Source organism: Schistocerca nitens, chromosome 3 (assembly GCF_023898315.1).
Source record: "Schistocerca nitens isolate TAMUIC-IGC-003100 chromosome 3, iqSchNite1.1, whole genome shotgun sequence".
Classification (NCBI taxonomy): domain Eukaryota; kingdom Metazoa; phylum Arthropoda; class Insecta; order Orthoptera; family Acrididae; genus Schistocerca; species Schistocerca nitens.
Genome location: NC_064616.1, coordinates 410069313 through 410083499, shown reverse-complemented (window position 1 = coordinate 410083499; position 14187 = coordinate 410069313). Strand labels below are relative to the sequence as shown.

General features: G+C 40.7%; 1 protein-coding gene across 2 annotated transcripts in view; it reads right to left on the bottom strand.

Annotated features, from left to right (window-relative positions):
- Positions 1 to 13699, bottom strand: part of LOC126248353 (importin-9) — a 160215-nt gene extending 146516 nt beyond the window's left edge. The window contains exons 1-2 of one of the 2 annotated variants that reach the window (XM_049949267.1): positions 13606 to 13699; positions 12628 to 12762 (exon numbers count right to left, since the gene is read on the bottom strand). In XM_049949267.1, coding sequence (XP_049805224.1) covers positions 12628 to 12760 — 133 coding nt within the window. In that variant the 5' untranslated portion in view covers positions 12761 to 12762; positions 13606 to 13699. Of the gene's footprint in view, positions 1 to 12627; positions 12763 to 13597 lie in introns of both variants that reach the window. The other variant, XM_049949266.1, reaches the window with a different exon arrangement.
- Positions 13700 to 14187: the final 488 nt, after the last annotated feature.

Here is a 14187-nt window from a genome sequence, read left to right as displayed (position 1 = left end):
CCATGCGCCACACTGAAATGTGTGAAGGCATCATTATTTAAAAGAGAAAGGTCAAATTGTGCCAATACTTGCTCAACGATGCTGCCTCGGCCTGTTGCCACCAAGCCACCCCAAAGAGGGTTATGGGCACTGAAGTCGCCCAATAACAGAAAAGGTGGCGGCAACTGGGCTATCAGCGCAGCCAGGACATGCTGCGGGACATCACCATCCAGTGGAAGAGAGACTGCAGACAGTAACAGCCCGAGGCGTCCACACCCGAACAGCGACAGCCTCTAAAGGTGTTTATGAAGGGACAGACTCGTTGTAAAGGGAGTGAAGGATGTAGATGCAGACATCACCAGATACCCTCTCATAAGCTGCCCGGTTCCTATAATAACCCCGATAGCCATGAAGGGCGGGGCTTCGCATCGCTGGAAACAAAGTTTCCTTAAGAGCAATGCAGAGGAAAGTGTGAAGGCTGAGAAGTTGTCGGAGCTCAGCAAGATGGTGGAAAAAAAAACTGCTTCTGTGTCACCTGCTGCCACTGATTGAGTACCTGTGTGAGTGATATCCATTGTGTCAGAGTCCAGCAAGATCTAGGTCCTCAGTGGACGCCAGAATCTCTACCTCGCCCTCAGATGCAGAGCTTGTAGGTTGCTGTATGGTTGGTGCCACAAGTTCCTTCGCCTTATAGGTCTTCTTCTTGGACTTTTCTCACTGTTCCTGGGGTTTCACTGGCTGGGAGGGCTTCACCGATTCAGTCTCCGGGACGGGGGAGGATCACGAAGCCCTACGACCTGCTGCTTGTGGACACTTATGCCACTGCCGGGCGTCATCCTTTCCACTTGTTGAAACCTGGGAAGGGAGGGGCCCAAGGGACCCCTTGTGAGTGAAAGGAGCCAAAGAAGTTAGACGCTTCTCCGGCTTACAAGCGGGGACCGAAGTCCCCGGTGGGTGGGTGGGTAGGGGGTGTTGCTCCCGAGGTAGGTGGCACAGCAACAACATGGAGGGTAGAGACCCCCCAGGGCAAGGGGGCATGTGGAGTTGTACAGCTCAGTGGGCCGACTGGAATTCACTGAACTGATGGGGCTATCATGGTTGTCGTAGCTGCGGCATATGAGGAAGCCATTTGCTGTGAGATCCTGCAGTCTGGCGAACAAGGTGAATGACGCTATCTGCAGTTGACACAGATGGGAGGCAGGGCACATGGAGTATTGGAATGTGATGGGCACCCGCAACCTCAACATGTGATGCTGGAAGTACAGTGGGAAGACATATGGCCGAACTTCCAACACTTAAAGCACCGCATCGGGGGAGGGATATAGGGCTTGACATTGCAGCAGTAGACAATCACCTTGACCTTCTCCGGTGATGTATCACCCTCTAAGGCCAAGATGAAGGCACCGGTAGCAATCTGATTATTCTCCGGACCCTGATGAACGCGCTGGACTAAATGAACACCTCGACACTCTACATTGGCGCGCAGCTCGTCATCAGACTGCAAAAGAAGGTCCCTATGGAAAATAATAGCCTGGACCATATTTAAACTCTTATGGGGTGTGATGGTAACTGAAATATCCCCAAACTTGTCACAAGCAAGTAACCTTTGTGACTGGGCAGAGGATGCCATTTTTATCAATACTGACCCAGAGCGCATTTTGGACAAGCCCTCCACCTCCCCAAACTTGTCCTCTTAATGTTCTACAAAGAAATGAGGCTTTGTTGACATGAAAGACTCCCTATCAGCTCTCGTACAAACTAGGAACTGGGGCGAATCAATTTCACTGCCATCCTGAGCCTTATGCTCCTCCCACAGTGTGGCCAGGGAGGGGAACGATTTGGGATTGTATTTCTGAGCGTTGATTTGAGGCCGAGAATGCTTAGAGATTGCTGACAGCTGGCCACCAGCAAGAGATGATGTACCACGCTTCATTGCGTCTCCACCCTAATGCCACCCACTCCGACCAAGGGCCCTCCCCACAGGCACCATCCAGCCTCAGCAAGGGCCACCTGGCAGGATGGCCATTGCCGGGAGTCCCGATGCCCCAGGGAGAGAGGCATCTACTCCTTGGCATACTTTGGGAGTTAATGGCGCAGGCATCAGGAGAGCGATCCCTGTGTTGTCAGGTGACTACAACCAACAGGGTGCATGGCAGCCCCACCACAACGGACAGGCTACCGTGCTGGATATCAGCTGCAAGGAAGTCCATGGTCATCACCTCCGCAAAAAGCAAAACTGCACAGTGCATGGTGGAAATCACACCCAGGAATGTATCCTTGTCCAAGAGATGGAGAACAAGCAGGACGACAATGCGATGACAAGAAAGCTGGCTAAAGGCCTCAATGCACCATGTAAGGCACTCTTCCCCAATTGGCTCGCTCTTTGGAAGAATTTGGAAATATGGAGGTCTAACCCAAGAAGAGAATAGAAGCTTTCGAAATGTGGTGCTACAGAAGAATGCTGAAGATAAGGTGGGTAGATCACGTAACTAATGAGGAGGTATTGAATAGGATTGGGGAGAAGAGAAGTTTGTGGCACAACTTGACTAGAAGAAGGGATCGGTTGGTGGGACATGTTTTGAGGCATCAAGGGATCACAAATTTAGCATTGGAGGGCAGCGTGGAGGGTAAAAATCGTAGAGGGAGACCAAGAGATGAATACACTAAGCAGATTCAGAAGGATGTAGGTTGCAGTAGGTACTGGGAGATGAAGCTTGCACAGGATAGAGTAGCATGGAGAGCTGCATCAAACCAGTCTCAGGACTGAAGACCACCACCACCACAACAACAACAACAACAACAACAACAACAACCCAAGAGGGGACCATCACATATAGGCTGAAATGTTCGAGACTCCTTTTAGTTCAGTTGTATTGGCCCCACACTATCTTAAACTAATCAGACTGAAGCATTCATTTTGGTTTACTTCAGCATGTAACTACACCCACACAAACATCGTTGAGTGGCATATATTGCAAGTTTTTACAAATTATGTAAGTCAACTTCAAAAGATAAAATTTTCTACTACTATGTGTAAAATTTGAGGGGGAAAATATTTACAGTGATTTAAGTTTACTTAAATCTCTTCACTGATTAAACAGTACTGACAACTAACTCTCAGAGCTAAAAATGTATGATGTGGGACGAAATGCTCAATGGCAGTTATTTTATGCAATTGTAAATTTGTTTTATGTGATGTATGACAATACAAATCATGTTAATAGCTTTAAATCGAAATATAAGAAGAATATTGCTAAAATAAATGGACTAAATGTTTGTCTCTGTTCCCATAATAATGTTTCTAAAGCTCATTTTACAAGTAATGTTATTGTCAAAATCAACAACTTGTTATGTGTGTTTGGAAATAAGGTGTGAACCATTATTCTATTCCCTTGTTCACACTTAAGGGGAAGGTCTCCAATTCAGAATTCTTTCTACTTGGAATGTAAAATGTTTTCAATATATGGCATAGTGAAATATATGCAAGACCTTGAGCAAACTGTTGTATCCTGTTAGCAGAGGCATGTAACAAAAGTCAGTGCCCTGTATGAAAGTTACAACTGAGGGACTGGGAACATCGAGGTGTATGCTTACAGCATTGCAACACATTGTACCAGTTTCCTTCAAAATCCTGCTCAGATACTTTGTTGAAGCTCTCCCCATCTGAAGTACACAGCAGAATTATTCTATGCATTTCCTTTGCTCTAAATGATTTTCTATTTTGGCAAAATTAGAATAAATTCTTGGGATGGGGAGATGGCACAATGACAGGAGCTTTTCACACATCAGTCTCTGCTTGTAGCCCATGAATCCACCTAAGTGAATCCTAATGACACAGCAAAGGAAAATGACAGCCACTGAAGTGAGACTCCTGCCTAAACCAAATTGTGTGCACAATCAAAGTTTTGGAGATTATCTAAACTACAACAAAATTCCAACTATTAACTAAAATTCCAATCAGAAATTAAAACCGTTATCACTTCTTTTGCTCCGTAAAAATAAAACCACATTTAGACCTCACCACCTACAAGGCTCTCCACATCTCATCAATCTTTGAAGCTCCACGTTGTACACATGTCTGAAATTTCATTGCTGCTTTCAGTCAGGAAAAAAATGCTGTCTTCAGAGCAGGTGCAAACCTTGAATAGATCCAACAGTGGTAAGTTCAATTCAACTTATCAAGTAGTAGGCCTACACACACATGAACTAGAACCGTTTATTTGCACATAAGTGACAGGAAAGAAAGCATTTCATTAAGGCAAACAGCCACTAAAAATTTAATTCCCTCTCAATATAGTCACCCTTTTTGTAGATTTTATATGTTCTTAAAAAAGGGTTGTTGGTATTTAAAATGATCTTCCAGGGATCACAAGCATGTAGGCCATACATGTGTTTACAGGCTCAGTTCCTCCACATGTATCAAATTTACTTACATTCCACTCAACCAGGAACCACATAAATACTTAGCTTTCCTCACTAAAGAGGGATGTCTACAATAGTTTGTGGGTCAGTTAAAAGCTTGCTGGTTCCTCATGCTTACTGACAAGTCAACACTATCTTGTGCCAAACTTTATGTTTTATTTCTCATAAGTTTGCAATCCCTGTCCGAGTCTCTCTCAAGCATAAGCCTTTCCATCTTCCCCTGTCCTCCCACATGCCCATACCATGCTAATCTCTTCCACTGTCTCATGGATGGGTTTCTCTTACACTATTTTTCTCACCATCTCATTCCTTACTCTATCCCTCCTAATAAATCATTCTGCTACTTTGAAATTTCATCTCTCAAGCCTATATCCTGTTCACCTGCCTTTTCTTCATTACCCACATTTCTAACACATACATGGCTACTATAGTCTAATACGCCCATCTGCTTACTCTTCAGTGGTACGTCCTTGCTCCAGACCAGGCTTCTTGCACCTTGCATGAACTCACAGGCTTGCCTTCACTGACCTCCCTATTCCTCCCACTGTCTTATGCTTCCCTGGTACTTTAAAACTTTCCACTATATCACCACCACACAGCATTGCATTAAATTTTTTACATCTCCTCCACCCCCACACCATTAAACCATCTGAAAACAATAGTGATTTCATATTTTATGGCCATATCCTCACTGCCACTATCTCATCCATAATAGTGATGAAAAGTAAGGGGGATATGGCACTTTTGCTTCAACCCACTTTTTCTGTTCAAACTTCTTACTTTTACACAACTTACACTTTCCTGGTACATTTACTTTATTCTCCTCACATTCAGCCCTTTACTGAAGCACTTCTCAGCTTTTGCTTCTTTATCATACAACTTAGTGTATGGGAACTCCATTACTAAGTCCATACCATATTCACAGTGTCTCCTGTAGATGCCTTACACTAAAAAAAAAATAGATCTTCTGTTGACATTCCCAGTCTAAACTCATACTGTTACTATCATTTCTCCTACTCTGTTCCATACCCTTTTCCAGAATCTTCTCAAATGCCTTGGCAGCTTAACAGTTTCCTGCAATGTTTCTTAAAAACTGTCAGTATGATTTCTATAACCCACTCTACAGATGTGTATTCTTTTCATACTGTTATGATGGCCAATAGAGCCACTTCACTCCAACAATGCAAAGTGCTCTCAACCATCTCCATACTTACCTTCTCTACAGTCCATGTGCTTTCCCTCCTCTACCCTCTATCACATCTTCCACTTCTGCCCAGGTTACGTCTGTGTCAACTTTGTCTACATTTCCTGGCGCCTCACTTCCCTCTCCGATTATTTCCATTGGTGTTTAGCAACTCTTCAAAATATTCCTTCCACACCTCATTTATCTCCTGTACATTTTTAACTTCCCTTCATTCTTTATATATCATCCTGGCATTTTCAATCATAATTTTCTTTTTAACCTTTACCATTCCTTTACTCCCCTCACTGTCATTTTTGTTTACTCTTCAGTTCATTCCCTGTTCTCTCCTGCTAAAACTCTGACAGTATTCCTTTCTTGCTTCCTCTGTTATCTCCTGTAACTATAAACAGAAAGCTTTTCTTTTCTTTTCTTTGTAACTTCCCCTTCTTATCATTCAATGAAAGTTGTTATTTTCACCTTTTCTTATCACTGGTTCACCTAAACACTTTCTGCTGCCACTGCCATCACTGTTTTGAACTTCCCATTCCTCTTCTACAGAGTTCATTTCATCCCTTGGTACATTGCTCTTATTTTTTGAAAGTTTGCTTTATATTTTTCTTCCTCCAAGTTTGTGACAATTACCCTCCTTTCCTGCCTTTTATTAACATCCATATTATAATAAAGATGCAGGTACTTTTAACTTCTAAATAGGTTATTAAAATATGAGCCCTGTTGTAAATTCTAATTGTTATACTGGTGAAGAGAGCCATTTTATTTGGTTAAGTGGAGACTGTTCACGTGTGTAATAACTTTCATTGTGCAATGTAGCAGGGAAGGCCAGCCCAATAGCACAAACGGCCAATAAGGTGATTTGAAGGTGAGGTAAGCACCCTGGATATTACTTTTACAGCTCCAGGTGGTAGTACACAAGCTTGAAAGAAAAGGCTTAGTTTTACAGCCAGACCACCATCTCTGATGGATAAGAGGAATCAGTGTCCTAAAATAGTGCTACTTATTTCATTTAATGCAACACAATCCTATTGGAAAATAAAAGATTGTTTGGACTTGACCTTTAGCGGCAATGTGTGAACAACTTCTTAAATGGAGGGAAAAAACAGTGTGGAGAGGAAAGGTAACCTCAAATGCCCAACGTGTCTTAAGCTCCCATCCACCCACACTATGAGATGGTACCAGTTGACAGATGTTGGCTGTCAGAATAACACTCCATTTTTCTTCCTCTTAGGCTATCCACTTCCAGATGAGGCATAAGTAGGCACAGTTGGAACCTGTCACTTGTCAACTACACTGATAATGAATGAGAAACATACTTTCATTCCTTGCAGATCATCCTATCTGTAACAGCTTGACAGCTGAGAGATCAGGATAAAGCACCCTGAACTGATTGTACAAGTGGTGTACCTTGGTTAAAGCTAACAATTCTTATATTTTCCCTCAATGACCTCTTATTTAAATCTGGCAGCAACTTAATGAGAGAATGCGCTATGGAAAATCTACGAACACTACCACAAACTGTGACAATACAAGACAGCATGCCCATACTTAAAAGACAACATAAGAAAAAGTGCCTTTACAGTTACAGAAGGATCTATTTAGATAGATCATAATGAATACTTAAATACAACGCACTTCTACAATACTTCCCACTTGATACTAGCTGGTTTAACTAGCTTTAAATGCTAGATGTAACCAGCACCACATTTTTTTGCCAGTGCTTGGTTAAGTCATTTAGGGAAAGAGGAATTGACATAGCAGAGGTAACATTTGCGTGTACAGTTGATTGAGCCAGTTTTAGTCAGCATCTGCTATGGGGAGCTCTGTTAAGGACATTTTTTTGCCACAGAAGGGAATTCTAATATGGACATCAGTTATTTCTGAGCATACATTTTCTTTTTGCTGATGTGAGTTTTATCTCTTTTTTTTCCTCAATGGTAGTAAATTCCAAACTGGAAGATTGCCAAAATAGTTAAAACTTCTTTCCCGTTAATGCAAGAAATTTTAAACACAATTTTTATAATTTCACTTATGTAGGAAGAAACAATATAACAAATGTGTTGCACACCATAGCAAAACGTTTTGATATAATGTTTACAGATAATATAATAATGGCAACATTAACACAACCAACAAATGCTTACACAATTTTCAGAAGTAATATAAATTCCGTCAATATACACTGGTGTCCAAAATTGAAGTAACCTCAGGGCACCTATCAAACAGGGTAGTGTCTGCCAGGTAATCCCACATCAATAACTGCTGTGTACACAATCACAGACAATGCAGTATCACATAGAGAAGATGTCCAAGACACTCTGCAGTTGAGTGCCATAAGAAGGATGGAAGCAGGACAGTCACAAACTGATGTGGCCTGATGACTTAATATGGATCATTCTGCTGTTTCTCACATGTGGTGACAGTTTAGAGAGAAACTGTATCCTGAAGACCATGTCAGGGCTCACCACATGTGATGTCAGAAAGACGTAAGGGCACAGAAGTACCACCTTTAGTACTGCACGGTAATTGGCATCTGACCTCACAGCATCCACTGGACGTCTTGTGTCGAGGCAATCTGTGTACAGAAGGCTTCGTCAGAGTGCCTTTTATTGTCAGACCTGCTGTATGTGTACCTCTGATGCATCTTCACAGTAGGGTACATCTAGAGTGGAGTCATGAAGATGCATCAGAGGTACACATACAGCAGGTCTCAGACAATAAAAGGCACTCTGACGAAGCCTTCTGTACACAGATTGCTTCGACACAAGACGTCCAGTGGATGCTGCGAGGTCAGATGCCAATTGCCGTGCAGTACTAAAGGTGGTGCCCCTGGACAGCCTAAAAGTGGGCCAATGTTTTTTGAGAGCCTAAAATTATGGGAAAAGATCAATATCAAGGAGGATCCCCAATGATGTGGGCAAAGATTATGTTAACCTCTCTTAAAACCTCTTAATGAAATTGTATGGGTGAATAAGCGAGTTAACTGCTGTCAGGTATCATGATGAGATCTTGGGACCTCATGTATGGTGGTTGTGAGGTGCTGTGGACCCAGACTTTGTACTGAAGGACAATAATGCTCGATCTAATACAGCATGGGTGCTTGATGCTTTCTTGGAAACTGAAGATATTGCATGTACCGTAAAGCCTGCTCACTCTCCCAATTTCCATCCCATCACGCATGTCTGGGATGCACTAGGGAGACTGGTGCATCACATCAGCATCCACCAACCACTAAGATTTGCAAGCAGCTCTGCAGGAAGACTGCATTATTGCCACAACAAATGACTGGTGACATCATTCACCACATGCCCGATCACTGTCGAGCATGTGTCTGTCAAATGTGGTCACATTCCATACTGAGCACATTAACCTGTGTTGTAATGTGTGCACAAATCTGTGACATTAGAAAAATAAACATTTTTGTCTACCATTACGCATGTTGCAGTTGTTTAAATTCTGTATTCTTTATACTGTTTCTACTGTACTATCACCTGTTAATACCATTTTGTGGCAAAATAAATACAACCTTGAAAAATCTCTGTTTACTGCTCTAATTTTCAACACCAGTGTATTTATCAGCAACTTATCTGTTACTGCTCACAAATACGCAGCCTATAACAGCTGCATAACATTTTTGTTTAACAATTTGACACATTGTTTACATTGTATATAGCCTAGAGAAGTAGCACATCACCAGAGACTGAATGAAAGTAGTAAGCAATCTTCAATTTGACTAACATGCGCCTTATTCATACAGCACATCTGAACCAAAACCAAAATCTCTGCAAAGTAAAACCGACATGCAACCAACAATTTACGCCAACTCTGAGCAGCTGTGAATGACGAAGCTGCTCATGGAGAACAAAGGCAGTGCTGTTACGTAGTATATAAATTTAGTACTTTTTTGGAAAACAAATATGTTTAGCAGGGCAATATTCTAAATGCTCACTGAGCTGTAAACGCAATGGGTCAACATTATGTACTGGATGCCTCCTTGCATTTTTCAATGTAGCATGGATGTAAACATTAGGCTTCACTGCCAGTCAATTTACCACAACCAGATTTTCACATTTGTCAGATTCACCAACACACAATAGAAAATATGAACACTAATTTGCCTGTGTCTTAGTGTCAAGCAGGTGAAGCTTGCGCTAAGGAACACATCTAACAGGAGGTAACAAGTGTTATGCGCGAGAATCTCATGCAAATTAAAGACTAGGCTATATACTAGCGAAAACAAACAAAATGTTGTAAATTGAAACCATCATGTCGTCATGAATAAAAAACTTAACAGAATTGGGTCGACAGAAGTGTCCGATCCCACGCGTTAGCTTTGACCCGTGACTTAAGGGTGTTGTGTGTGACGTCATGACGGCGCAGAGTTTGGTTTATGAGTGTGGTGTGTTTGTAGATGTTGTCGTGTTGTGGTTTGTTGTGCTCTCTGGTGGTATGTTCAGGGTTTTCCTTTGTGTGGTGTAATGGGCTCAGTTTGCTTTTGCTCATTATCCAGAATTGTTCTAGTGTCGGCTGTGTTTGTAGTGGAATTCATTTCAGTGAGTTAACGATTTTGTGTGAAGGTTAATTTAGTGTTCACTGTACATCGTGTGGTAATTTTAGTAAAATTAATCGGTTGTTGTTTTTATTTAGGAATGGATATGACTGATAAAATTAACAGTGTGCAGGTCAAGGGAAGTGTTCGATCCCAATGTGTGGCTGTGTATGTTGATATTGGTATCAGGAGATGTTTTTGAGCTATGTAGGACAAGGGAAGTGTTTGATCCTAATTTATGGGATCGGGAGCTTCTGTTGAGCTATATAGGTCAAGGGAAGTGCCAGATTCCAGATGATAGTGTGTTTGGGGAGTTTTGTGATGTCTGTTTTTTTCATTGTTTTGTGTGGTTTTGTGTGGGGGTGGGTGTCTAAATTTGCTTATATTTAGTTTGCCCCCACCCAAAAACACCCCATTTTCCACACTTGTCCCGTTAGTGTCATTAGGCTTTTTTGTGGAAATTGTGCGTTTTTCGATTATTTTCGTCCTCATAATGTGTACATACCGACTTTATATGCGCCATATTCGACCGTGTTTATGGTCGTTTCCGCCATATTTGTGACGTCATGAGTCAAAGCAGACGGGCGGGATCGGACGCTTCTGTATTTCCACAGACTCATTTAAACCAAACACACACATCAAAAACTGCGAACAACCATCATCAAAATACATAAAATCCCAACAAGATAGGAAAGGAGCATCTCACCCACATACCACAAGTGCCCTTTCCATGAAACTGTCTGCCCTAGTGCTTCCACACGCTCTTCACGCTAGTTCACAGGCTAAGTACTGATAATCTTTCGTGCTGGCATCAAGGATCTCTTCATAATTATGTTGTACAGAGGGAGGCGATATTTTAATTTTAACTACTGACAACGCCTTTTGCACGATTGTTTTGTTTATCTCCACTGCAGGATTTGATTTTAGTAAGTGACCAGAAGTTTTTGTGCTAGTAATACTTTGGAAATTTTCATGGTTACTTAAAGCTATACGTGTGTTTTTTCTTCTATCTCAGTTATGGTGCTAAGTTTTTTGCAAATGAAGGTGTCTTCCTGTTCAGGTGTATTTTTGCTTCTGATGAAGGTATATTTAAATATACCAAAACCGTGGTCAAGGATTTCAATAAATCGTTATCCTGCAACTGTTTGGCTGTTATTTATCGTGAAGACTCAACAGTTGTTGCTTCAGCCATGTTTAAAATTTTGAAATGGTGTAGCAGAATTGTTTTTCCTGACATCAAATTCTTTGGTTTCACAAACTAACAGACACAGTTTCAAACTCGAGAATGTAGACCTCTGGTAATGCTATATGTGTCTGTTAATCATTGTTTTGAAATGAAAGTACAAAAAAATTATGGAAGTCTTAGCAGTTCAAGCCAAGCTTTCATAATCTGCAAATAAAGTCAATTGATTTTTAATTGTGGCATTAAAAACACTAATACTCCCTGCCACCCTTTGGTGGCTACACAAAGATATATTGCCAACCTATGCAAAATAGAGGAGTACAGGTTGGACACACAATGCCTTTAGTCTAGATTTAAACCCAAATTGTTCAGGGACAGTTATTGGACAATTGACTTCAAAGACTTTCCTGAAAGGGCAAGTCAGTATTCAATAGCGAAATTAAAGTGCATTTATAAAAAGTGTAATGTCACTTCAGTATTTGTTACACAGACTTTTCCTTTGCTGGCGATTACCACACTGTGGCTGGACAGTCTAAGAAGTAAATGCTAAACTACAAACCCAATGCTCCAGAGTTTCTGCTCTTATTTTTTTGCCACTAATCCCTTATTTCACCTCGGGCAATGAGTAACGGAGGAAGGCAAGATGCATACCCCCCCCCCCCCCAACTTTCAGGTTGGTAGCTTTTACTACTACAAGTACATTCCATTGAGCACAAATTTAATTTTGACAGTTCATTAAACCTAACCAACTTCAAAATACAAGTCTTTTTCCTATTTTAAATACAAATGTTTCAGCACTTATTAGACCTTATGAGTTTCATGTCATTTCTTAATATAGTTCATTTAAAATTTGATAAATTATGGTTTGACATGACATGAGCTAGTGTCATACTTCCATCACGTCACACAAAATGCATTTCCTTGACATTTTCTTTAAGCCATTATCTGTTATACTGTTACTTTGGATTTATTGTTACACACTAACAAAATGAACATGAGAAAATTTTTTGGACAACATTAAAATAACTGACACTGCTCCACCTCTTTAAAACAAATTGACTGACATTAATACATGTTGAAACTTTAACAACTTGGCAGACATTTTAACTTTGCTCTATAAAATCACCTTCCTAACCTTTCATCTAAGAATGATTAGATCTGAGTGACAAACTGATGGCTCTAAAATGTTCCCAAACAACTAATTTTTAGTCCTGTGGAACAGGACAATCTAAAATTGTAAACATCACAGCACAGAATTCCTATGAACAAAAACTGCTGCCCAGCAATTAACTATTTTACCTTCTGTTACTTCTAGGGCTTGTATCCTGTCTTCTGCAGCAGTTCTTACTTCTTGGTGTGGTGAAAGTATCCCCATAAGTGTATCATACAGGGCTTCTCTCAGAGACTTATTTGTTTCTGGACTGGCTGCCATCTCTGAAAGAAATTAACATCCATTAATAATTCCCCTGTTATTAATGACTGTACTCTACACACTATTTCAATGAAAATTCTCAATGATAAGAGAAACTGAACACAAGTTTCATTCTCATTTTAAGCAATTACAGGCTGCAATATATATGGCAATGAATACAGGACTACTATTCTGAAAAGCAGATGAAACCCAAGATTTCAACAATCCATCCTTAAAGTCTATACATTTCAATAACATGTGTACTAGATCACCCAAACTTTTTTCACACTCACAATTCTCTTCCCACTTTTTACGCAGCCAGCAACACTGAGGTACATTTATTTCTACTACTTTGCACTGCTTCTGACTGTATAACCACTGAAGGTATCGTTTAATTTAGGAAGTTTTTGGATACAAATTTCATTTCCGATCGCAAGATAAAAACAATACACTGGAAACACTTTTGAGAAACCATTTCCATCTTAATTACTGTCAGACTCTAAAATAAACATTTCCGATCTAACACACTGGGGCAGCTATGCATTCATAAATAAGCAAGTTAGTTAGCCGACTGACAAATATCGAGCATAGCAGGCTTCTCGATGTTGCACAGCAGAGCATAAACGTTTACAGCTGCATATCGGGTATATTTAATACTATAGTTTCTACAGTTTTGCTCCTTCGCGGTCATACGCTGAATTGCATATACTTTCAGCAAAATTAGAAACACATTTTGGCGCCAACAAACAGAGTTACGAGTTACTCTAAAGTCGCGTACGAAATCAGCATATACGCTGATCACGCCACACCAGTAATTTCCATTTTCACAAACAATCGTAAATAATATACCAAACTTACTAAAGTACCTTTTTCTTTCCTCACACACCACGCGCACTTCCAACATTAAACAGCAAACAATCTTTCCCATACACTCAGACAGCGAATTTGGGTATACTCAGTTTGGCCAACATTCAATCTGCAAACTCACCGCAGTAGGCAGAGAGAAAGAGAGAGAGTTGCATGTTGTATGCACAAAAATAGTAACTGCTTACCACTGTAATAATTAAGTTCACAAAATTGTGTTATTTTTTATCTATATTTGCAATTACGCAACTATATTTTGTATGATGAAACTTAAGTTATTGTTGTCTCCCTGCTGAGCAGTGATGACATGCTGGAAGAAGTGAAACCTACTACTTCCCATATTATAATACCATTACTGGTAGTTAATATTCTGTGTCAAACTTAAATTAAGCAACAGCTCTTTCAACAGCAGCTCCGTTTCGATGATTTTTCCCCGTGGCAGTTGTAGCGTTGCTAGAGTTGTAACCACTCGTGGGCTCCGCGTTACTGCGTTACTCTTCTTTTTGATTAATGTACAGTCTGTCATTCATCCGGCTGCCGAAATACGTACTTTCACTGTAAAATTTTAGAAATCAAGTTGACAA